At 46.0% G+C, this 18,470-nt stretch overlaps 1 protein-coding gene across 2 annotated transcripts in view; it reads right to left on the bottom strand.

The window, feature by feature from the left end:
- Positions 1 to 18,470, bottom strand: part of fras1 (Fraser extracellular matrix complex subunit 1) — a 159,418-nt gene that overhangs the window by 26,599 nt on the left and 114,349 nt on the right. Inside the window, exons 33-51 of one of the 2 annotated variants that reach the window (XM_030358483.1) lie at positions 17,402 to 17,539; positions 16,941 to 16,973; positions 16,187 to 16,318; positions 15,775 to 15,891; positions 15,193 to 15,440; positions 14,598 to 14,749; positions 12,757 to 12,919; positions 12,488 to 12,626; positions 11,606 to 11,787; positions 11,331 to 11,487; positions 10,835 to 11,095; positions 6,386 to 6,562; positions 5,659 to 5,778; positions 5,051 to 5,230; positions 4,636 to 4,760; positions 4,310 to 4,450; positions 3,628 to 3,855; positions 3,397 to 3,510; positions 2,545 to 2,695 (exon numbers count right to left, since the gene is read on the bottom strand). In XM_030358483.1, the coding sequence (XP_030214343.1) occupies positions 2,545 to 2,695; positions 3,397 to 3,510; positions 3,628 to 3,855; positions 4,310 to 4,450; positions 4,636 to 4,760; positions 5,051 to 5,230; positions 5,659 to 5,778; positions 6,386 to 6,562; positions 10,835 to 11,095; positions 11,331 to 11,487; positions 11,606 to 11,787; positions 12,488 to 12,626; positions 12,757 to 12,919; positions 14,598 to 14,749; positions 15,193 to 15,440; positions 15,775 to 15,891; positions 16,187 to 16,318; positions 16,941 to 16,973; positions 17,402 to 17,539 (2,958 nt within the window). The remainder of the gene's footprint in view (positions 1 to 2,544; positions 2,696 to 3,396; positions 3,511 to 3,627; positions 3,856 to 4,309; positions 4,451 to 4,635; positions 4,761 to 5,050; positions 5,231 to 5,658; positions 5,779 to 6,385; positions 6,563 to 10,834; positions 11,096 to 11,330; positions 11,488 to 11,605; positions 11,788 to 12,487; positions 12,627 to 12,756; positions 12,920 to 14,597; positions 14,750 to 15,192; positions 15,441 to 15,774; positions 15,892 to 16,186; positions 16,319 to 16,940; positions 16,974 to 17,401; positions 17,540 to 18,470) is intronic. The other variant, XM_030358484.1, reaches the window with a different exon arrangement.

Raw genomic sequence — 18,470 nt, 5'->3', positions numbered from 1 at the left:
TCAGGAAAAGGGCAGCAAAAATCGCCCGGCCTAGATCCCTCACATCCTGGTCACAAACATCTTTCCCTCTGGTAGGTGATACAGGGCACTGTTTGCCAAAACCAGCCGAAACAAAGTCAGCTTCTTTCCCCAAGCAGTCAATCTGTTGAACGCTCAGAAATAGCCCCCACCATCTCACTGAACAAGGTCTATCAACACTGTTCTGCATCGACCTCATGCATATTTCAATTTTTCAAAAACAATAATGTTGTTATTAATATATTGCCATTGCACTGAACTGCCTTGCACTGTATTTATATTTATATTGAATTCTTAAATCTTTGACCATTTCTTCCCTCTCTGAAATTGTTATTGTATATTCTTTTTTGCAAATGAGTATATTATATTGTATTGTTATACTGTATACTTAATATTATATTTATATTTTGTACTCTTCTTTCATTTTTGTGATTTTTTTTTAATATCTTAACAATAGGATAAGTTTTGAGTGTTTTACTTTGAAAGCAAAGGGTCAAAATCCAGTCAAATTCCTTGTTTGTTGCGCAAACCTGGCCAATAAAGCTGAATCGGAATCGGAATGCCTGTGTGACCGACAGTATGACCATATGACTGACAGTATGACCATAGACTGCCGAGGGCAGATTAGAGTATATTTTGAGAAATAGACGTCTTCCGTGCGTGGAGGTATGGTGAGCTTGTTCGGTATGGTAATATGGCATTGGTATGCCTTAAAAACTGATTTACTGGAAGTTAACATATCAAAATAATCACCAACAATGTTTCTAAAGCATACTGCGTCAAATCCACTGTCAAACGGATGTTTGCAAAATTATGTGTGTACCACTTTAAGGCCAAGCCTCCATTGTAGAGAGGCCGGGGTTCAGAAAGGCAACTTCAAACAAATGCATCCAATTTTTATTTTCAGATATCGACTTGAAATTTGGCATGGGTATACTATTGAATCTACCCTTTGTAGCCATATTCGACAGCTGAACCTACGTGTTTTTGACGCAATGGCATTGCGTGTCTTGACGCATGCCTTTCACACCATGTAGTCCCATAGTCACCTAGTATATGTGTGCCGAGTTTGCAGCTTTTACCACTTTCCGCACCAAAGCAGTTAATGTGTGGGTGTTTGGTCGAGTTGTAGCCATTGCATTATAATGTTCTGACCATATGGGTCAGACTATGAAAGTTGTTCATCATGACGAATGGTGGATGTACAGTATAACAAGTTTCATACATATTGCACTTTCCTAGTGGAAATTGCAGCCCGTTGAGTATGTTGCACTTCAAAGGCTTGTTATAGCGCCACCTATAGTTCATTCTGGCCCATCCTTGTTATCCCTCACTCATTTCACGAGTCCTACCAAGCAGCTTCACTGCTCGGACCCTTAATAATAATACTAACGATTAGAATAGGGTTCCTACGGATTTCGTAGGACCCCTAATATAATACTAATGATTACAATAGGTTTCCTACGGATTTCGTAGGACCCTAATAATACTAACGATTAAAATAGGGTTCCTACGGATTCCGTAGGACCCCTAATAATGATAATAATAATACTAATGATTGCAATAGGGTTCCTACGGATTTCGAGTCAATAGAGCGCATTATTGTGGTTATGGATGTAAAAAAAACATTAATATTCTCCATAGAGGTTTTGATCAAATGCCAAAATGTCGTAACTATCCAAAGTATACTTACCACACGCCGTTACATTGTGAATGGATGGTATATGCTCCTGCAGAAGCCACAAGTTAAAGTGGGATCCTCATTTTTTTGGAAAAACACATTTTATTCATTTGAAACCACTACACTACCCATAATCCCTAAAGTGTAACACAACACAGCAATGGTTTATGGGCTGAGTAGTTCCTTCCTTAGTTCACAAAAATAATGTACATAGTCTTGTACCTTGGCCTTTTCTTCCGTTTTCCAAATAATTGTTTGGCCCGAACCAAATGTTTTATGGCCACAACTACCTTGACGAACGATTGGCTTGTTTACAGGTTTAAAACAGTTTAGATAACGATTTTACGAGAAGTCAATGACATGGGAAAATGAATGGGAAATCTGTTCTGTTAGGCTCTATGGGGTGAATGGTTGTCGAAGGTTAGGAGGACCGTCATATATACAGGGAGTCCTCGCTGACAATAATAACAGTACAGTATTATTTTAGATTTACACAGTCGCATTGAAAGAACTTGCAACTACACTTTTGCGTCGCTACATTTCAATGCTGTTTTCCTTTTACCAATGTTATTATATTTACATTTCTGTAAAAAAGGTGTAATCAAGCAAATCCTTTGATCCAAAGTGAATCTAGGTGCACTTCAATAAATAGTGGGCGGGGAGGGGTTACGATGTCTGATACAAGGCTCCCTACATGTAGACTGCAGATGTTGGAGTTTAAACCCAGAAGCTTTTGGCTGGGAGTCAAACACTCTCTTCACTAGAGTTAACAATGCTGCCAGCTTCCTCTGCTGTCCAATAGGGGTTGGTACCAGGGTGCTGATGTGGGGATGGTGATTGGGTACCTTGATTGAAGCTGGTGATCGGGTTGCCAGGTTTTAGTTTGTTCTCCAGGAATCCGTGTTTGGGCCCGGTGGTGACCTCGTAGACCAGCTGACCATCCTCTGTGTCGGGGTCAAGGGTCAGTAGGGTCTTCTTTGTGATCAGGTTGGTGGCCTGGCGGGGAGGGGGGGAGGGTGTTGTTGTTTGTCTTCAAGGTGCAACTCAACAACAAGGCTGTTAAACATGGCAAAGAGGCTATACTGAGGTTCTCCAGCCACTATGGGCAGATGTAAAAACTAAAAACAACGACAAATGATATCTGATGTAAAGTCTGTGTGGCTCTGCCTTCACTCTTCCCTCCGCAGCCACAGGGGAGGCCAGCAGTCACCCGTCAACTAATGTCCCGTCTTGTATAAAAATAACATCTTAGTCACAGTGGTATTGGGCTAGGGCTATTAGAGGGCTAGTAGAGGGACAGTAGAGGACTATTAGCGGGAGAACAGAGGGTTATTAGAGGGCTAGTAGAAGGCTAGAAGTGGGCTTGTAGGGGGTTAGTAGAGGGTTAAAAAAGGGTTTGTAGACGGCTAGTAGACGGCAAGTATTGTGCTATCAGAGGGCCGGTATGAGCCACTAGGGGCCAGTAGGGCCCTACCTTGTTGTTCATGTACTCCAGCTGGTAGAGGACTGGTATAGGATTAGGAGAGGGCTAGTAGTGTGCTAGTAGAGGGCCGGTATAGGCCACTAGGGGCAAGTAGGGCCCTACCTTGTTGTCCATCGACTAAAGGCTAGCAGGGGACCGGTATAGGACTAGTAGAGGGCTAGAAGTATGCTAGTAAAGGGCCAGTATGGGCTCCTAGAGGCCAGCAGGGCCCTACCTTGTTGTCCATGTATTCAAGCCACTGCAGGCCCAGGTTGGTGACGATGCGCGGCGTCCCGTCGTCCACTGGGAGAATGTCCACCTTGAACTTCTGGGGTGCGGCAGTCACCACCTGTATGGACGGCATGACAAGATCAAAAGACATACAATCACATGTCATCCATCACATGACCCACCAGGGTTCTCTAAAGAATGGACCGATGGCTCTGAAGAACGCACACAGCCGTACCTCCTTGCCCCCCTCCTCCACCATGAAGAGCAGGTTGGTCCCGTCGGACACGGTGAAGGAGAAGCGGTCCTTCAGTGAGTTGGAGCCGTCGTGGTTGTAGCTGATCCGGTTCTGGAACACGTCCTCCATGCTGAAGCTGCTGGTCCGCCGGTACACCTGGCCGCTCGCCGTCCGCTCGATGGAGCCGTGGCGGGGTGGCTGGACCACCGTGAACACTATGGACTCTGCCTGGAGAGAGAACGAGATAGAGAGACTTTACACAGTATGGACTCAGCCCAGAGAGAGAGAGAGACTTTACACAGTATGGACTCAGCCTAGAGAGAGAGAGAGAATTCCCACTATGGACTCTGCCTAGAGAGAGAGAGAGAGAGAGAGGGAGAGAGAGAGAGACTTTAAACACTATGGACTCGGCCTATAGAGAGAGAGAGAGACTTTACACACAACAGACTATGGACAGAGAGAGAGAGAGAGAGAGAGATAGACAGAAGGTGAAAATGAGGGAGAAAGTGTAAGTGAGTGAGAGAGTTAAAGTGAGTTAGTTTGTAAGTGAGATTGAGAGAGAGAGAGAGAGAGAGAGAGAGAGAGAGAGAGAGAGAGAGAGAGAGAGAGAGAGAGAGAGAGAGAGAGAGAGAGAGAGAGAGCGAGAGAGAGAGAGAGAGAGAGAGAAGTTAACCATTGTTACCTCAGTGTCAGCATCAGTAGCCTTGAGTTCAAACTCAGTGATGGTTTTCCTGACCCCTTCCTGGACGCGCATGCCAGGGACCTGTAGCCATGGCAACGAGTCATCCACCGGCCTGATGGTGATGAAGAACGTCTGGGCAACCTGGGGTCCGAAACAAAACAACATACAAACTCAGAAACACACATAGATACGTGTATCTGTTTGTGTGTGTGTGTGTGTGTGTGTGTGTGTGTGTGTGTGTGTGTGTGTGTGTGTGTGTGTGTGTGTGTGTGTGTGTGTGTGTGTGTGTGTGTGTGTGTGTATCTGTGTTTGGATATATGTGTGACCTCGTTCTGTCCATCCGACACGCTGAAGGTGAACTGGTCAGAGTGTTTCTCTTCTTCACTGGTGTGGACATACTGGACACTCCGAGACACCAGGTCAGCCTGGGAGAAACTACTGATACTACTCCCTGTTGGGACGGGGAGGTGGTAGAGAGACAGAGAAAAGAGTTAGATGTGCACCTAACTAACGTGTACCTTGGTTAGCCTTAGCATGTGTACCTAGCTACTTTTAGCATGGGAACCTGGGTTAGCGTTAGCATGGTATCTGATAGGGAATCATAATCTCCCGAAATTCTTTGAAAAACAATTACAGGAAACATTTTTCCAATCCAAAGTGCCGTGGTCAGCAAATGCATGTGTACCTATCTACTGTTGGCAGGTGTAGCTGGGTTAACATAAGCATTAGCATCGTAGTTACCTGGGTTAGCGACGTGCTCCAGGTGGCCCAGGTCGAGCTGCTTGGTGACGGTGAACAGCAGCTCGGACGGCTCGCTGTCCTGGTCGCTGGCAGACAGCTGCAGGGTGGTCAGTTTCTTTCGGCTGTTCTCGTCCAGGACCAGGCCCTTGTTCACCTCCACCACAGGGGGCAGTCGGTCCACTGGGAGAAGAGAGGTCAGAACACCCAACAATACCATTTAGAAGGACATCGCCAGGAGGGAGGAGGGGAGAGGAGGGGAGGGACGAGGAGAGGAGAGGCCAGAAGGCAGAGCAGAAGGGAAGAGAATGATGAGACGAGGGAGGAGAGAGAAGGAAATGAAGCTCCAGAAATGTAATAAATTGCTAGAACCTCGGTGCTTCTAGAAAACGATTGGCCACAAGGTAGCCTGAGGTTATAACCAAACGCTGAAGAAAGAGAATGCATAGAGCGATAGAACAATGAGATCAGGACGTTCATGTGGAGAAAGAGATGGGAAGAAAGAGAGAGGCAAAAAGATGGATGGATGGATACAAGATGGTTGGATGATAGAAGGCCTATAATGGAGGGCCTATGAACATAGAGGTAGAGGTGCAGTAAGAACAACATACCCAGGACACTGATGAAGAATGACTGGTCGATCAGTTTGTTCCCCTCGGGGTCCACCAGGTTGAACTTAAAGGACAGACTTCCTCCCTTCTCCTCCCGGCTGTGGCTGAACTGCAGCCGCCCTGAGAGGAAACAACTCTTAGTACCCACACACACACACACACAACTACCATACCCTGTGAGACTGCATCCAGAAGTACTTTATAGAACCAATACTACTGAAATACCCGTCCGGTAGTACTGCATTGAACCCAGCACTACTTAAATACCCGTCCAGTAGTACTGCATAGAACCCAGCGGAACACTACAGAAAGCAAGTACAAGAATTCTCTGGGCTAGCCATATCCATGGTGGCTAATGTAAAGCTACAAATCGATATCTCTGTTATCTTATCTATAACTAATTTGTCTATCAGCACTACCAGACAGAAAGCAATACTTCACAGTTAGATCTACATTAATTAAATAAATGCTAAGCCAAAAAAAGCTAAACCTATGGGGAGCGTGTCTATGTTCCCCGGGTCCTATGTTCCCCGGGTCCTATGTTCCCCGGGTCCTATGTTCCCCGGGTCCGGTCCTATGTTCCCCGGGTCCGGTCCTATGTTCCCCTCTTTGTATGAGACCAGGCGGGGAACATAGGACCCGGGGAACATAGGGATGACCCCAACCTATGCTATCTCCATGTATGTAAGTTATGGACACATGAGCCGACAGGAAGTATTGAACCCACCTTTGTTGACGTCTTCCTGTGTGAAGCTGTGAGTGGGGCCTTTGGCTGAGAGCTTCTTTTTGTTGAGCAGGAGGGTCCCAGCGGCAGGGTCGGAGGTCAGTATGTAGGAGAGCTTCAGGGGGTCCGAGTCAATGTCAGACCCCTTAAGGTTCTGCTCAGTGATCTTAGATGCAGACCCTAAAATATATAATAGATATATCATACCCTCTGAAATAAACCACACTCTGAAAGCAGACCTTAGTAGTACCAGGGAGACCGGGTTAAACGGTAGGCAGGTTACGCTCCTTATCCAGTTGAGGGTTTAACCTACTCATTATAGTATTCACAGGGTTTTGGTCAACTGAAGAAGTCACAGGTATGTAAATTCAACCATAAGACGAGTACATTTAAAATAAATCAGATTCTCGACGGACAACCAAGTTCAAGTCTATGTGTGTATATATCACCGCATGTAGCATAGAAAGACAAAGTGTAACAGAACTACTGCATGCTGTTCAAGAAGTAAAAAGCTTATCAGAATCCTCTCGATATATATTAAATTCAATTCAAATGTATTTGTATAGCTCTTCATCTACGTTACAGTCTTAAAGATAAGAATATAACCGCAAGTGGTTGATTAACGGGGTCCGAGCAAAATTAAAAGTCAAGAACACACCAATTGAAGATATATAAAAATGACATACAATTATGAAGGAAAGATGTTCCACTTAATGCAATATTGTGCCTCGGCTTTCAGGTGAGCTGCAGAGCAATGGCCGAATGTCATGTTCAGCTTGTTCATAATGCTCTAATCGAGATTCAAACTCTCAACCTAAGGACCACCTGTACAAGGCATTATCCTATTGAGCCACTTATAAACCTGAACTGCAGCCTCATTCACATGGTGAAATTGTCTATTGATAAGCACTAGAGTTTAGATTCTCTGCCCGAGCCCGAGCCCAACCCGACCCGCAGGCCGGGTCGGGCCGATATTCCCACCACTATCCTCGGGCCGGGTCGGGCCGGGCCTTTGATCAAGCGTTTTTATTTTTATTTTTATCATTGGTTTATTGGCCTAATCTGAGGAGAAATCTATGCCATAAACAGAAATATTATAGGCCTTTGTTACACGGGTCTTCTCAATGCCGTGGAATGCTCCGTTCACTTGAATGGGTAGTAGTCCGGTGACTTGTCAACCCCAGCGTCTTGCGTTGCTAAAGCCTCGTGCCCACTGCATCGTCAGTCAAAGGACTCAGAAGGCGTGGCTGACGGATGGGGGTGGTTTCCAGGGTCGTCAGACTCCGAGTAGTGTCACAGTGCTTAAATTTGCATATGTGTTCTGATTGGATGACGAATCCGTCGCTGCCGAAAAAGTTTAAAAATTGTCAACTTTTTGACGGAGCCTTCAGCGCACGGATCCAGTGGACGGAGGTAGTGGGCACGAGGCATAACGCCTCGTGCCCACTACCTCCGTCCGTTGACTGATCCCCATTGACTTTGAATGGGGACGGACGCGCAATGCATTGTGGATCAGTCCGTTCCGTTGGAGCCTTTGGCTCCGTCAAAAAGTGGAAAAATGTTAAACTTTTTCGGCAGCGACGGATCCGTCATCCAATCAGATCGCATATGCAAATGCAAGCACTGTGACGCGACTCGGGCTCTGACGATACTGGAAAGCGGGAAAGCGGGTCATCTTGCATCGCAACAAGCAGGAAGAAGCGGGAAGAACCCGGCGAAGCGATTTGATTGGCTGACGGATGCCTCTGCAAAGACTACTCCCCCATCCGTCAGCCACGCCTTCCCACGTCCGTTGACTGACGGACGTGGGAAGCGTAACGCCTCGTTTCCACATACGTACATTCTCGTATGCGATCCAACCGTCTCCGACCGAAAGTCCATTCATTCCAATGTGATTCTCCGTAATGTCCGATTTTCCAACGAGACTCCTCCCCTCTGTAAAATTTCTGTCCAGTGTGTCCGTAACATACGTTCAAAAAGTTTCACTTTCGCCGTCGTTTTACGGAGATACCGTATGAAAGTTTTTATGTTTTCACAAAACTTGTAAGTACCTTGCAGGCCAAACTCCTCGCCGATCTCTTTCCAAGGCTGGTTGGTTTTGTTTTTATCTCTGTCGATCCTCAATTTCCAAAGTACCGGTCTCCTAAAAACGGCCATTATCATACGCTCCCCCATCTTTTGTCCGTAAATAAATTCATGTCCGTACGTAAAACACTAGCGACTCCTTCCGTAAATTTACGGAAGCACGGATACAAAAAACATACAAATGTGGAAACGAGGCGTAAGTGACGTCACTGTCTTTGCGGACAAATTATTTCTCTGCTGATCAACACTACGAATGCTGGTAACGAATAAATTGTAAAAAGACACACCATGTGAAGTTATTTTTTCGTTTTGGCAAGTAGCCATGAAATAAGCGGGATAATGTATAGAACGTCGCCGGTCATTATCGAAAATAAGCCCCTTCAGGGCGAAGCAAGACACCTTCGCTGCGCGTCGATGTGCTGTTCGCCCTGTCGGGGCTTATTTTCCCGATAATGACCGGCGTTCTATACATTATCCCTTACATATATATTTCGCCGAGTAGGCCTACTAACAAATGTGTACAAAGTTACATTATGTATTAAAAAAAATGTCGGGTTGAAATCGGGCTCGGGCTCATAATTACAGTTAATGTATCGGGTCGGGCCGGGCTCGTGCTGTTCAATGTTATGTTTCGTAATTGAGTGGCAATGACAGAATTTCATGTTCAGCATGCTCTAATCAGGATCCAAACTCTCAACCTAAGGATCACCAGTACAAGGGATTATCCCATTGAGCCACTGACATTCCTGAACTGCATGATGCCTCATTCACACTGTGAAAATGTCTATTGATAAGCACACATCAAGAAAACTCCAGGCACACATTTCACAAGAGAATTAAGGGCTTTCTTAAAAGAGTAAAGATCTGAAAATGTGCACTGTTAATGGTATCCAATTAATGATAGCCATATTGTAGTTGTACAATAACAAACTGGTCATATAGGCAAAATGGGTTTAGACTGTGGACGTTTGGCTTTTCTATGAAATTGTGGGAAAAGTAAACATTTTTAGAGCAGAAGGCCAGGGTTTTATAGATGCATCTAATTCCAGAGATTAATATTATGAAAGAATTTTGAGTCCAGGTCAATCTGGTGAGAACAAATAAGCCTAATTCCTGATTTTTTACAATAGCGCCACCTTTGGGTGCAGGACCACACATTTGGGTTTATGGGTAGTGAGGCTTATTGGTAGCCTGGGTATACCCATGCTGCCTTTCGCACAATTTCATTTTGCGCTGCTAGGCAGCCTGGATTCCATGGATCCGATTTTCGCCTGAGATAGGGAACCAATCACAGAACGGGGAGGGACGGCAAGATGATGACGACGTCTATTCGACACACCCATCGTCTTCTTCCTCATCGAATTTTACGTACAGACTCACATGATAGACATTCGTAGCGCCCATGAACGGCTCCAGGCAGTCGTATACCACACATCAAATACGAGAAAATGAATTTGTGGTTCCCAGACCTCTTCTCAATATAGATTGAGATGAGGTCTGGCATTAGCCAGCCAGGCTAGGTTATTGGTAACCTAACCATACCTGAACATTTCAAGAGTTTTCGACTTACGGCATAGGCTGCAGTATGACTTTTACAGAATTTGAGAAAAAAACGTTACAGAAACAATAGGACCAAGCAGCTTTGCTGCTCGGTCCCCTAATAAGATACGATAAGAACCTTATTTCATCCATACATGGGAAATTAACTTGTTAGAACAGCCCATGGAATATGAAATATGCAATAATATAATAAAGTGCATAAGGTATCCAACAATACATACATAAATAAGATGATATAAAATAAATATAAATAAAGGGCTTAACAGGCCGTATATATTTATGACCCCCTCCTAACCCTAGGCACTCAGAGGGCAAGAAAAAACTCTCTTAACTAGCAACGAAGAAATCTTGACTCCTGATCATCCCATATTCCATCGGCTGATGTCAGTTAACAAGTTAATTTCCCATGTATGGATGAAATAAGGTTCTTATCGTATCTTATTAGGGGGTTGAGCATTGAAGCTGCTTGGTCCTATTGTTTCCGTAACGTTTTTTTATTTTCTCAAATTCTGTAAAAGTCATACTGCAGCCTATACCGTAAGTCGAAAACTCTTGATCATCCCTTCCAGGAATGATCAGGAGTGCAATCGGTGCCATAATTGACATTACAAACATATACATTATACAGACAAAACATTTTAAATGGGTCATAGGGTGCTGGCCGGTTAACCATAAGGAGAGTCCAGGCATCCAGTCGCAGTCACTGCAACACGCTAGAATATATGCTAGATGCTAGAGATATGCTAGAGAAATATAGTATAACACAGTCCATGTAAGGTTTATGTTCATGTATCTGGGTCTGCTCACCTGCGGCAAGCTGAAGGCCTCTGTTGACGGTCATGCGCGGGCCCTCGCGGTGCCGGGCCGTCACGGTGAAGTCCAGGGCACCGCTGTGCGTGTGCACGCCGTCGGTGAGCGTGAACTCCAGCCGGTCGCTAGCTCCGACCCCGTCAGGGGTGTAGACCACTAGCATGTCCAGGACGTCCTGGTAGGAGAAGGAGGAGCCGACCGACAGGACACGCCCACTGCTCAGGGGCTGCGAGTAGAACTGACGCCTCCGCAGTTTGCCTGTAAGGAAATATAGATTATTATATTATAGAATATGATATCACATCACAACACACACATCAGCGCGTGTGTTTGTGAGTGTGTATGTGTATGTGTGTGTGTGTGTGTGTGTGTGTGTGTGTATGTGTGAGTTAGATTGTGTGTGTGTATATGCGTGTGTGTGTGTGTGTGTGTGTGTGTGTGTGTGTGTGTGTGTGTGTGTGTGTGTGTGTGTGTGTGTGTGTGCTTGTGTCACCATGAGCAGGCTTGGTGTCCAGGGTGATCATGATCTCGTTGAGGGGGGTGTCTAGGTCGAGGACACTAAGCGAGGTGTTGGTGAGCACCACGCCCGAGTTCTCCTCCACCACCACGCTGCTGACTGACACCACTGGGGCGATGGCCTGGCTACTCTGCTAGGAGAGATACCCTTTACTCTTAAAATGTACTGTTATTATCAGAGATAATCCTGACAGACTGCTATAATCAGAGATAATCCTGACAGACTGTTAATATAGGAGATAATCCTAATACCTGGATATGTATCTCTACGTTGAAGGCCTCTGTCTGGCGGTGTCCGTCGCTGACGTAGAGGCTGAAGAGGTCCTGCTGGGAGTCACCCCCGGCCTCCTGGACGTAGAAGATGAGGTCAGAGGCCAGGTCCTCCAGGGAGAAGGGCTGGTCAGGAGTGATGACCCTGGAGCCTTCTGCGCCTCCTGGTGGAGGGAGGAGGATATTACATGTGTCAAATATAGGATATTGTATTTTAAATCACACATTATTTTGTATTTGAATCTGATAAGACAGGGTCATTACTGGGGTCCTAATAAGTATACATATACAATTATAATATATACATTCATACTAGGTCAAAAACATACATTTGGGTACTACCCAAATAACCGATACAGAGTACAGATATAAGTACTTAATAATACCAGTACAATTTAAAGAGCCAGTGAACCCACAGTTTCAGATGAAATGGTTGCCATGGTTATGGCCCCCAGCAACTTTGTGAAACTTTTTTGTTAACTTTGCAGCGTAATAGCAATATTGTACATGAAATACGCCACACCTTGTAGCCATATACTATGGTACTATAGGTGTCCGGGATGCCTAACCCTCAAATTCGGATATTAAATAAATCGCTGATCAGATGTAGCTTCACCATCCACACGTCATAGCAGTACACATTACGTTTCCGAAAAGCATCGCCAATAGTAATAGATATACCCTGTATATCTATAAGTAGCATATCTGTAAGTAGTATATCTGTAAGTAGTATACTGTATATTATACAGTATACTACTTACCCCAATATGTTGATACAACAATAAAACAATCCATTTCCACTATGAACAGACACACGCATACACGCATACACACACACATGCACAGACACACACACAAACACACCCTCAGTATGACTTTTCCTCTCGATGAAGCCATATTTGGGCGGGGTCACCAGCCAGAGCAGAAGCTCCTTCCTGGATGTGTTCAGGTCTGATACAATTATTTGATTGGTGGAGAGCTGGACCCGCCCCCCTTTGTCAACCTGGGATGGAGAAGGAAAAGAAACATGAACAAACAAATAATTAAGTCATGAATTTACAACTGAACATATTCAACGATTAGGCCCTGCTGGGTAAGATTATAACTTTGAGTGCGTGTGTATGGGTGTGTACCTTGATGCCGCCGCGTACTGTAACCTTTGGAGTTGTTCTTATGGTGGAGGTTATGGTGATGGTGCACATCTGTTTGTCGAGGCGATTGTTGTCACCGTCGTAAACAACAAAGTGGAAGATGTCGGTAACCGGTTGGCTGCCCGTCTCCAAGGAAGTTATGTACCTGTAGGCAGGAAGTAGTACATATATGAAAACAATCTATTCATCTAATCATCTATCTTTCTACCTAGCTAGCATGTCAGTATGTCTACAGTACCTATCCATCTACCCACCATGGCCAGATCCTTACGCCCCGTGCCCACTACCTCCGTCAGTCAACGCACGTGGGAAGGCGTGGCTGACTGATGGGGGAGTAGTCTTTGCAGAGGCATTTTTCAACTTCTTGACTGAGCCGAAGGCTCCAACGGAACGGACGGATCCACAATGCATTGCGCGTCCGTCCCCATTAAAGTCAATGGGGATCACGCAACGGACGGAGGTAGTGGGCACGGGGCGTAAATATATGAAAAGTGAGACAGTTCTAAAGGCGATCTCTCAACAGCTAGGGTGTGAAGTACGGGGGTCTGGGGAGGTCCGAGACCCCTTGACCCACTTGAGACCCAGTGACCCACTTGAGAATCACTGAAGCCTCAACAGCAAAATGTTGTGGGGTCTCAGGAGGATCTTTAAATATTGATTTGTCACTTGAAATTGTAAAAAAAAAATGGATTTCAAAAGCTTACTATGTCCAGTATTCATTATGTAAATTGCAAACAGTGTCCTAGAGGCCTTAACCCCCTCTAATGGACACGGCCATCCACATCTGTCCAGACGGAGTTCCACACATCCACACACAGCTCGCCACCGGTGTCCCTTTGTTGTGAGAACAGCACTTTAACGTCAAGATAAGAAAATGGTTGGTTTGTATTTCCTTCATTTGGCCCGCAGGACCATAGCAACATCAACCCATGACTGGTGGAGAAGCGTGGAGACTGCAGATATTATTCATCTAGAAACAGGGTCATTAGCATGCCAGTATTTATATTTAATTTGAACTCCCCAGTGTCCTTGCACATGTATCATCAGAATATGCTAATGCTGATAGCTTTGTTCCCTCTACTCTGCTCTACAATCCTGCATCACTAATATTTGTCTTGTGTTGGAGATGTGGGCATTCCTGGTCGCTTCAGAAGAGAAAACCTCATCAAGAATCTCCTGATGAGAGAGATATTGGTCTCTTCATTAGTAAAGGTCATTACATTACATTCTGCCGACCAACCACTCTGTTACAAGAAGTCTTTGAGGAATATGAGGATATTGTTGTTATCACTATAGTTGTTTAAAATCCCCAGATCTTGCAAAATATATACATTTTCAAAAGGCTTTCTCTGGCCCCTGTCTGCTAGATGTGTTGTTTTCATTTTCAGGCCTGGGGTTGTATTGCTGTTCAGGCAGACTGCCCTACCCACAAAAATATCAACCCCCACCATCTCGATGAAGGGGAGGGGGGAGCCCTAATGTGTTGATCCGCCTGTTAGAGACAAGGCATGCATCAGCATGCCTTTAACCTATACAGGGGAAGTTAAGTCTAGATTTACATCTAATCCTACATTTTTAAAACATGCATTTCATTCAAGATTTTGACCAGGATCAATCTACGTTGCCCATAACATCAAATGTAGTCTATAACAAGTTGTTTGAGGGTTTGGTCTTCCCTTAAATGGGAACTGTCACACTCATTTTCTAATCTAAGAGATTAACAGAGAGGGTTCTGACTATAGTTCAACTGAAACTGTAATGAATTGGGAAGTGAGTGCTGGTTCTACATGACCAACAGTAGCAGAGAAGGAGAGAGTTGCTACCGGATGCGCTGCTTATTAATGTCCTCCATGGTGAAGGTTGAGTACTCCGCCAGCTCCTGCTGGTCCTGGGGGGACAGTCCCCGGGTCAAGAGGCCGTACATCGGGGCCGAGACCAGCTGGATCCGGATCTGCTGGTCTGGAGACGAGTTGTCCTACAGGCAGAAGACCACCGTCCCAACTTAAGCCTGGAGGTGTGGACTGTTGTAGCCTTCCAGCAATCGGACATCCCCAGAGCTCATTGTTGTTAGCTCAACTTATATCATGGGTATAGGTGGACTCACTGTAATGCTAGGCTAATGGCTAGTTGTGTTACCGTGCAGGCTAGGCTAACGACTAGGTTTATTACTGTGTATGCTAGGCTACCAGCCAAGTGTGTTACAGTGTAGGAAAGGCTACCAAATAGGTGTATTACTATGTACATCATGCTGGGCGCCCAGCTGGTAGGCTACCAGCTAGGTGTGGTAAGTTTAAGATAGGGTACCAGCTAGGTGTGTTACAATGTGTGGGATAGGCTACCAGCTAGGTGATTTACATTGTAGGATAGGCTAACAGATAGGTGTATTACAGTGTAGGCTAGTCTAGCTTGGTGTGTTACCGTATACGCTAGGTGCGAGCGCCGCAGCACGGTGCTGCTCTTCTCCCCGACCTCCAGGGACAAGACCGACCCCGGATCCTTCCTGGGTCCGTCAGCCCCCGCCTCAAGGATCACCACCTGCACCACAGTGGTTGCCATGGAGATGCCATCGCTGACAGAGAAGGTGATGGCGTCCTCCTGCTTGGAGAGCACGGTGTGCTGGTACTGAAGAGAGTTCCTCGTCACGTCGCTGAAGCTGAACACCTCACCTGTTAAAACAAGTGTCATGGATCAATCGCACCTGGGAGGATGGGTTTGTGGTACCACAGCATGTGTGTCAACCAGTTTTCGTTGGTGTGTGTGTGTGTGTGTGTGTGTGTGTGTGTGTGTGTGTGTGTGTGTGTGTGTGTGTGTGTGTGTGTGTGTGTGTGTGTGCGTGCGTGCGTGCGTGCGTGCGTGCGTGCGTGTGTGTGTGTGGTGTATACCAGTTTTCATGCGTGTGTGTGTGTGTGTGTGTGTGTGTGTGTGTGTGTGTGTGTGTGTGTGTGTGTGTGTGTGTGTGTGTGTGTGTGAGAGGGTGTGTGTGTGTTCGTGTGTGTGTACCAGTCTTCATGGGGATGTCCGAGTGTAGCAGCCTTCCATTCAGGGGCGTCTTAACCACCTCAAACTCCAGATCATCAGGAGATGTGTCCGCGTCTGCTACCGCCAGCTGCTGACCTCCTACAAGCACATGATTATATCCATTATATACCATATACATTATATACATTGTGTGTGTGTGTGTGTGTGTGTGTGTGTGTGTGTGTGTGTGTGTGTGTGTGTGTGTGTAGGTGTGTGTGTGTGTGTATGTGTGTGTGTGTGTGTGTGTAGGTGTGTGTGTGTGTGTATGTGTGTGTGTGTGTGTGTGTGTGTGTGTGTGTGTGTGTGTGTGTGTGTGTGTGTGTGTGTGTGTGTGTGTGTGTGTGTGTGTGTGTGTGTGTGTGTGTGTGTGTAGGTGTGTGTGTGTGTGTGTTACCCAAGCTTGCCCTTCCCTCCGGGCTGACCTCCAGCTGGGGTCGGAGGACCTGGAAGACAGGAGGCTGCTGGTGGTTGGAGAGCAGGAGGATGGAGAAGTCCAGCACTCCAGTGGTGTACTCTCCATCGGATACTGCGCTCACACACATGCATAAACAGGATACACATGAATATATACATACATACATACACACACACACACACACACACACACACACACACACTCATGGAATGTACACTCATGCACACATTCATACACATGATTCACACATTCATACACACATAAGTTTACACATTCATAGACAATAAGTCCTGTTCATACACATATTCATGTACACATTGAATGACATTTATCTATCAATATACAAATTAATCAACACACACACACTCAGTAACATTACATGACTTCACACTTTTAGGTTTTTAAAGGAGGAGAGGGAGAGAAAGGAAATAAAAAGAAAGGAATTGATAGAGGAAAGAGGAAGAGGAATTGAAGGTGGATGTCCATCTTGAAACCCTACTGCACCTTGAGGAATGTTCAAGGGAAGGAAGAATAAAACCAGAAGACAGGAGATGAGGGGAGGTGGTCGAGAGGAGGAGATGGAGAGAGAAGAGAGGTGAGGAGGGGAGGTGGTTAAGAGGAGGAGATGAAGAGATGAGAGAGAAGAGTGGAGGAAAGGAGAGGAAGGGGGAGAGGAGGTTTGTATAGAGGAGGAGAGGAGGTGTGTGTAGAGGAGGAGAGGAGGTGTGTGTACCTGAGAAATAGATGTTGAGTGACTCTGGTAAGCCTGTTGGAATAAGACATGTTATGAAAACCACACAATTCCTGTATGTGTTTGTGTGTGTGTGTGTGTGTGTGTGTGTGTGTGTGTGTGTGTGTGTGTGTGTGTGTGTGTGTGTGTGTGTGTGTGTGTGTATGTGTGTGTGGGCGCGTGCGCGCGTGTGTGCGTTTGTGTGTGTGCATTTGTGTGTGTGTGCATTTGTGTGTGGGTATGTATATTAATGTGTTTTTGTGTGTGTGTTTGTGTGTGTGTTTGTGTGTGAGTGTGTAGGGGTGTGTGTGTGTGTGTGTGTGTGTGTGTGTGTGTGTGTGTGTGTGTGTGTGTGTGTGTGTAATAATGTGTGTGTGTGTGTGTGTGTGTGTGTGTGTGTGTGTGTGTGTGTGTGTGTGTGTGTGTGTGTGTGTGTGTGTGTGTGTGTGTGTGTGTGTGTGTACCAGTGAAGGAGTACTGGTACAGCTCCTGCAGGTGGGCGGGGGCTGAGGGGGGGCGATACAGGATCTTTCCATCGTCCACGTCGGCCTGCGAGAAGAACCTGACTGCTTGGTACGGAACGTCCCGGTGCTCGATCGCCCCTGGGTCCACAGAGAGAGACAGAGAGGGGACATCAGCATGAGAACACATGAGGCACAGGACCAGACCCAGAGCAATGGGCTCATTCAGACCACAGCACCAGACCCAGAGCAATGGGCTCATTCAGACCACAGCACCAGACCCAGAGCAATGGGCTCATTCAGACCCCAGCACCAGACCCAGAGCAATGGGCTCATTCAGACCACATCAGGCATCGCGGCGATAAGCGCACACTGCTGCTGCAATGTTGGAGTGTCCCTCACCGGACAAAGGCATTATTTTTTTCCATTTTCCTTTGCATTTACACTGTTATATGACGTATGGATACATGTTTTACATCTGCAAAGCTAGAAAAATCGAAGTCTGAGCCAGGGCGAGTATTCGTGCCCTCTGAGAATGCCCATCCATAATTGCGTGAAACAGCTTGTTTGTGCTCAACCTTTACTTCTGCAACATTGTGACGTCAGACTGTGCAGTGAGCGGTGCTGAAGTGCAGAAGTCCCGGCTCCCGGCTACCCACAATGTTGACAACTTCTCGGGGGTGTGAAATTGCAGACGCAAAGCCTTTCGACCAATAGCAACAGAGTGGGCGTTCTGACAAATCATAGCAGACTGGGCTACTCGGGAGGCGGGCCTTAAAGCAACATGATACAAAACAGATAATTTTTTTAAAGGCGCTGAAATTGGTTTTGCCAATGATAAACCGTGTGAGAATAATAAGGGGTATTTGAAACATACACACATATAACCCTGTCCTAGTAGTAAGCCCCAAAGGCAATTATTAACCCTTAAAAAGTATGGTATGGGATCTGTAACCACTCCCTCATGGCAGGGTTGTACAGCTCTGGAGAGGACAACACAGCAGCGATCAGTCTCTCCTCCATCTTCACAGTTGCTCAGTAGACAGCGGTGTCCTACCATGCTAACTCTAGA

Source organism: Gadus morhua, chromosome 6 (genome assembly GCF_902167405.1).
Source record: "Gadus morhua chromosome 6, gadMor3.0, whole genome shotgun sequence".
Classification (NCBI taxonomy): Eukaryota; Metazoa; Chordata; class Actinopteri; order Gadiformes; family Gadidae; genus Gadus; species Gadus morhua.
Note: the sequence above shows the minus strand (reverse complement) of the source record. Positions and strands in the feature narration are given on the sequence as shown.